This window comes from Camarhynchus parvulus, chromosome 1 (genome assembly GCF_901933205.1).
Source record: "Camarhynchus parvulus chromosome 1, STF_HiC, whole genome shotgun sequence".
NCBI lineage: Eukaryota > Metazoa > Chordata > Aves > Passeriformes > Thraupidae > Camarhynchus > Camarhynchus parvulus.
The window spans coordinates 93868994-93875463 of record NC_044571.1 but is presented as its reverse complement, the minus strand read 5'-3'; the positions used below and the strand labels follow the sequence as shown (position 1 = coordinate 93875463).

Sequence of the window (6470 nt, the reverse complement as noted above, 5' to 3'; positions counted from 1 at the left end):
AGGGTGAGTAATTGTAGATTGTGAACACAATTCACAAACAGTGAAATATGAGAGGTTTTATCTATATCATACTTGATTTGCGCCTCAGTCACTTTGTTCATGTTTATAGAAACATTAAACAAAACTCTTCAGGGAAAATTGATTGTATCTCTGTGTTAATTCTGTAATTTCTTAAATTGTGACAGAAGTAGATTGGGTGATCCAGCAGGGAAGCAGAAATGATACCAGTCTTACTGGTCTGCAGACCACTGTGGTTCATAAAGCAGCAGTTGGTGGCCTGTGAAATAACGACAAAGGAAATCCATCTTTGCGTGCTTTACAGCTACAAGCGGACAGAAAAGTGGAAGGAAATAGGCTCAGCTTTAGATGCTTATTTCTGATTTTAATTGGCTATAAATGAAACCCATTGTGGCAGCATTGCACAATACAACGTGGACCCTTTTCCTGTAAGATCACAGGTCTTTGACTTTTTAAGAGAGAGAGAGAGAACTGAGCAGCTCCAGTACAGCACACTGAAAGAAATAACAGTAGGAAATATCCTAGCCTCATTCTTTCTACATTGCAATTTATTCATGATTCATTTTTTAGCCATTCCCGAGAGCTGATGTTCATATGTCACCTCATTTGTGATGGAAAAAGTTGAATATTTCCCATATGGGAGTTATTGCTATTCTAAACTTTGGTTCTTTTTGTTCTTCCATTCTTGTTGAAAGAGCAAGTAGTATACCTTACCCCCAAAGAATGAATCTTCTGTCTTAGATAAAGTGCCTTCATAGCCACCAGTGTTTGCCTAGTTTAAAATAATGTAATGAGTAAGTGACCATGCCACGCTGGGCCAGATAAGGTCACCCATGCTACAGTCAGCTGCTTTCTACCTCAGACAAGAGATGCATAAGAGAGATAAAGAATCGTGTAATTTTTCTTTGATTAAGAAAATACTTGCAATATCTGTCTTTCTTGCTTATTTGCAGAGCACCCTGCCAGTCTGGAATGCCATTCCAGGAATGGGGGGCAAGGGCTGCTTCTGTGCAATCATTGATATGGTCTTGGCAACTGCCCATTTGGCACTAGAAAGTGCTGAAACACCCAGTTGCTATCTCTGGGATTTTATTCATGATAGCACTGCCTAAAGTTAGGCTGACTTCAGGGCCGGGGAACTTGCCTTTTGTGATAACAGCCACAATGCAAAGCTCTGCAGCAGCATGAATCACCACACAGGGCAGCTAAGTCCCTTCTGTTACTACCTCCTGCAGCACATCAGTTTAAAACACCCACTCAGAGCTTCCCATTTGTTGACCTGACATAAGAAATAAATAACACTTGAGGTTATCTTAAATTAACCCCTCCAAGTAATGACTGCTCATTTCTGTTTCTGCTGAGTGTAATGCCTATGATGTGCCTTGTGCTGGTCTTCTGAATGTTATTCCAGCTGTAAAAGATTATAAATGTATAGATTCTCTTCAATGACTGTAAAATGTATAATTGAAATATAAGAGAACTTTCAACCAGTTGCTCTAGTGTATTCTTCCTAGGCCATAAATTGCTTTTTAGTGTTTGCACCAGAAGCGAAACTGAAAAGTGTCTGTTCTTATTTCGAGTTAACCTTTTTATACATCAGTAAGAATCTTCTTTTGTTAATTTTTTGGACAAAAATGCAGAATGGTTTGCTTGTATGTAGGATTTTTCCCCCCTTATTTTGGAGACTTTTTTTCCTTTGTTTTTCTAAGAAAAAAGGTAATTTGGATAAATAACTAGAGAGTGGAAAAATGTCTGGAAACCACTAGTGGTACTCTTCAATGATGTGACTTATTGTAGCTTGGCTGCCATATTTGTAAAATGAGAACATTTACTGTTCGGTTCTAATGCATTTGGAGCACCATGAGAGGAAAAGTCCTCTAGAAATCTTGTTTGGTTGCTAAATGAAGGTACTGGTTGAGCTTTTCACACTTCCCACATGTGAGAGTCACCTAAAATAAGTGGTCAACATAAGAATGGAAATCTGTTTGGTCTCATACAGTAGGCTTAATTTCTGTCCTCCCATTCCCCCAGCTGGTGTCCTTTGTAGTTCAGTGTTGCAGCCTTTCTGTCTCTTGCCCCTGTCTACATGTGCCAAACACAGGTGACAGGACCTGCTGGAGACCCAAGGGGCACTTGGAACATGAGGTATGGGAAAACATTCCCTACAGCAGCAATGCAGCCACTTTCTGACTGGGACTGGGGAACCTCAGGAGATGTTACCATAGAATCTTAAGAATGGTTTGTGTTGGAAGGGACCTTACAAGATTGTCTCAAACACCCTGCCCCTGCCTTAGGCAGGGATACCTTCCACTAGACCACGTTGCTCAAAGCCCCATCCAACCTGGCCTTGAGTACTTGCAGTGTCCACAACTTCTCTGAACAACCTGTTCCAGTGTCTCACCACCCTCACTGTAAAGAATTCTTCCTTGCATCCAATCTAAATCTACTCACTTTCAATTTAAATCTGTTTCCCTTTCTCCTGTCAATACAAGCCTTGGTCAAGTCTTTGTGTTTCTAATAAGAACCCTTTAAGTATTGAAAAGCTGCAGTAAGATCTCCATGAAGCCTTCTCTCCAGGCTGAAGCCCCAGTTCTTTCAGCCTTTCCCCACGGGAGAGGTGTTCCAACCTCATGATAATTTTTTGTGCTACTCTGGATCCACTCTAACAGCTCTGTGTTTCTTGGGCTGGGGATCCTGTAGTTGGATGTTCCTCCTGGTAAGGTCACAGAATTCACATAATGACTAGGTTGGAAGAGACCTTAAAGAGCATTGTGTCCAACCCATAGTTTTGACAGCTGTCTCAGGTGTGTTCTCATCTAGTCAGCGTGTGCAAAGAGTCGGTCACGGGGAAAGAAGCGTGAGAGGGGTGCATGCCTCTGTGCACCATTTGGTTAATGCATTGGTGTAAATGGAGAGGAAACTGGTTGTAAAAGCTGCAGGTAAGTGCCAACAGTCAGAGCAGTGGGGTTAGAGCACAGGAAGAGTGGGAGCAAAATTTAGCCCAGCTGTAGCTGCTATTAATGTGGAGTTTGGTCAGTTTATGAAAGGGGCCTCTATGACGTGGTTGCCTGCAAAAGTAGGGGGCTCAGTGACCCATAAGCTGCCTTCCACATCTCTTGGGCTCAGGTCAGACTGACCCTCCATTACCAAATCTCAACAACAGGTCCAGAGTCCTCTACAGCTTCTTGCCTGTCCCACTGAGCTGGATGTGCTTGCAAAAGAGCAAATGGGGAAACAAAGCAGGACCTTTGACCCCTTGCTACCACTATATTAGCTCTGCATAAATGCCGGGGTCTCAGATGAGCACCTACCTCAGCCTGAGAAAGAGAGAAAGCAGGGCAGGTAAGAGCTGAACTCTGTTCTGGGTGGCTTGGACTTTGTGACTGGTGTATCTAGCTCATAGATGAGTGGAGGGAGTCTTCTAATTGGCCCCATCTCCTACAGCAAACCGAAGTGTGAGCCCTTCTCACACTCTGTAGCCAGGAATGGTGCTGAAATAGAGGAGAGTGGGAGTACCTGGGGTCACCTGCTCTGAAGCTGAGTGATGGATGCTCCATAAGACATTCATAGGAGGGTCAAGCCCATGGTGGGAATTGCAGAATTTCAGTGTTGGGACATGCATTACATTTTTCCAGGTGCCTTCACCACAGGAACTGCAGGTTCTAAAGCAGGTAAGAGCATATGTTCATGCTCCTGGGAAGCAAATTTCTGCCTTTTGTGTACATGGAGAAAAACTGGCTTGGGGATTAAAAATCAAGGAAGGGTAATAAAGGAGCAACTGTGCAAACATCTAGTGAACTGGGTGGTAGCTTTTGGAGGTAATCTGCGCAGAAGGAAGTAAAAATGGATGGAAATCTCCTTACTGGGGGATAAGACAGAACATTGACTTGTAACCACCTGGTACAGGATTTAGCAAAGCATTCATATATAATAGACTTTCAGCCTATTTTGCCTTTGCAATTCCTATGTTCAACGTTTCATTCATGTTCCTCTGAGTGATGCAGCCCCCTAACTGGGGGCATAAATAAATTTTAATTTCTAAACAGCTTTTTAAATGCAGTGTGTTTGGAAGCTTGTTTAGATGTAATGTCATATTTTCAGTGTGCCAAGTAGCAAATTCTGACTTTTTTAAAAGACAAAAGTAAAGGAAATCAGATGAAGCTAAATTTTGCATTCATTCACTTTTGGGAACTTGTTCTGCTTAGGCTACTGTCTGCTACATTAATCCCAGAGTGAAAAAGACAAGAGAACCTAGTTAGCTACTTGGGATTTTCCTCAACTAAAGCAAGACAAAGTACTCAGATCACTGGGTCACTAAGATGATCATTGTATGTGATGTACTAACTAGCACAATGTTCTTTAGAGCAATTTGCCAAAACAAATCAAATGAAGAAATCCCACAATATGAATTTTTCAGTTGTACTTAAGCATTTTGGAAACCTATTCTGACTTCTAGCACTTTTGCTGGTTTGCTCAGTGCTGAAACGGGATTTTAGCTCTCATATAAAAGAACTAGCTTTAACTGCCTGTATTTCTTTAGGCTCTGAAAGTTATTATTGCGGATATTTGTGAATATACAAAGAAAAGGGTAACATTTTTATACTGCCTTTTACTCACTTCTTCAGAGGAAAGGCACATGATCTTTGTGTTCTTGTCTCCGTTTATTGGTTAGGTTTGTTGCAAAAATCTGGTGTTTAACCAACATGTTTTATTTCTCTGAAAATAACCCAGACACTGTATGCTGATTGCTGCAGGTCTCTCTGTGTAGAGAGCAGAACTGGTACTCAAACCATGCTGCAATCCAGGGCATTGGTGATAGCTCTGATTCTGCTCCTTAGCACCACTCTCCCCGGTAAGTCTGAAAAGCTTTGCGGTTTACCTGAGACAAAGCTCAGCTCTACAGGTTCTCATGCATCATGAAGCAGGAATGAAGCCAAATAATTCAGTTGAAGACTATGAATACACAGTACTTGGCAGTGTGGAACAAGTCAGTAGAGACCTGGCATGAAAACTGCCCATACTTAGTGCAAATACTCTGCCATGGAAGGTCTATGACTTAGATACCCATGACTGGGTGAAGAGAGTGTGCTGAATGCTGTAGAGCAAATTCTGGGAGAGGTTTTGAATCTCAGAATTTCAAATCTCTTCCCCTGCAGCTGGGGGAAGACACCAGAGACACAAGAGACATGGGAAACCTCATGGGGTTTTGCCTTTTTTCTCAGAAGTGCAGTCAAAGTCCATCTTTGAGAAAGACCGTCGTGAGTTGCTGGCCATCCCTGAGACTATTGCATCTTACTTCTATGAAGCTGTGAACAAGGTGTCCCCTAAAGTCAGCCAGTTCTTGTTGGATACTGTACAGAGTCCAACAGTTATTGCGGCCAGGTATGGAAAGCTCTGTACTAACACTCCCACAGCCATGTGTGAAAACGGAGAGGGAGGTGTGGGAGAAAGAGCAGCTCTGTGGAGAGATCCAAGGGCAAATTAATCAGCGACCAAAGCCTGATGTACCAAGGGAGCGAGGTGCTGGAAGGGGGGAGTGAGGTGATATGGTCTGCTGGTGAAAGCTCTTCCCAGGGAGGCACATTGCACACAGTGTTCACAGGGATGGCAGGTACTGCTCTTTATCCACGGGTAGAGAGGGAGGAGGCTGCTGGCTGGTGGGGAATCAGCTCCTCTGGAAGAGTGCTGCAGTGCTGTGAGGGGCTAAGTACTCAGTGTGCCAGAATCACTTGATGCAAATCGCAGACCTGGCTCTAGCTGTGCATATGTCTTGCTCAGGGTAGGGGAATGAGTTTCCTCACAAAAGGAAAAACATGATCACCCTAGAGACAGTTTCATGTAACTCATGGCACACATGTACTGCCTATTCCTGTCTTCTGAGGAAAGCCCCTCTAGGACTGCCGAGGAGCTTTGCACTCCTGGTGACAGGCAGAGTGGTAACTACAGCAGATAGGAATTACCCTCACATACTTGTGTGTCTTACCACATACTCTGTTGTCTCCTGCAGACAGAGAATCGCCAAAGAAACAACTAAAGTCAGTATAATGTTTGAACAGCTGATTGAAAAAATAAAGAACCTGTGGTACACAAGAGTCCTAGGCTATTAGCCAAATTAAGACAAGTCAGCGTTTCCTGATGTGAGCGTGTAACACCTTTCAGCGCCCACTTTCCCCCTGCCCCCCCTACGGACCAAGATCAGTCAATAAGACAGAATCGACGCTCCTCTTAATGCCACTAGAGGGAACCCACCTTCAAAGACCAAAAGATGGAAGGCGTCTGCTGAAGGCATCTGCTGAAGCCTCCCCAGAAAAAAATCAAGCAGCTGGGCATGGGGAAGGCAATATAGAGATTCTTCTGTAGCCAAATCTTGAAAATTAATTCCTCCTGAATGGCTTGGTCGTTGCTCCTCTAATAAAAAAAAATATTGGTTGTTACACTTCCCTAAGTTTGTT

The 6470-nt window shown here is 43.2% G+C and overlaps 1 protein-coding gene across 1 annotated transcript; it reads left to right on the top strand.

The window, feature by feature from the left end:
• The first annotated feature begins 4809 nt into the window (after window positions 1-4809).
• LOC115909075 (apovitellenin-1-like) lies at window positions 4810-6125 on the top strand. The gene is made up of 3 exons (XM_030958138.1): window positions 4810-4870; window positions 5241-5400; window positions 6026-6125. The coding sequence occupies exons 1-3, from the start codon at window positions 4810-4812 to the stop codon at window positions 6123-6125; spliced, it is 321 nt and encodes a 106-aa protein (XP_030813998.1).
• Window positions 6126-6470: the final 345 nt, after the last annotated feature.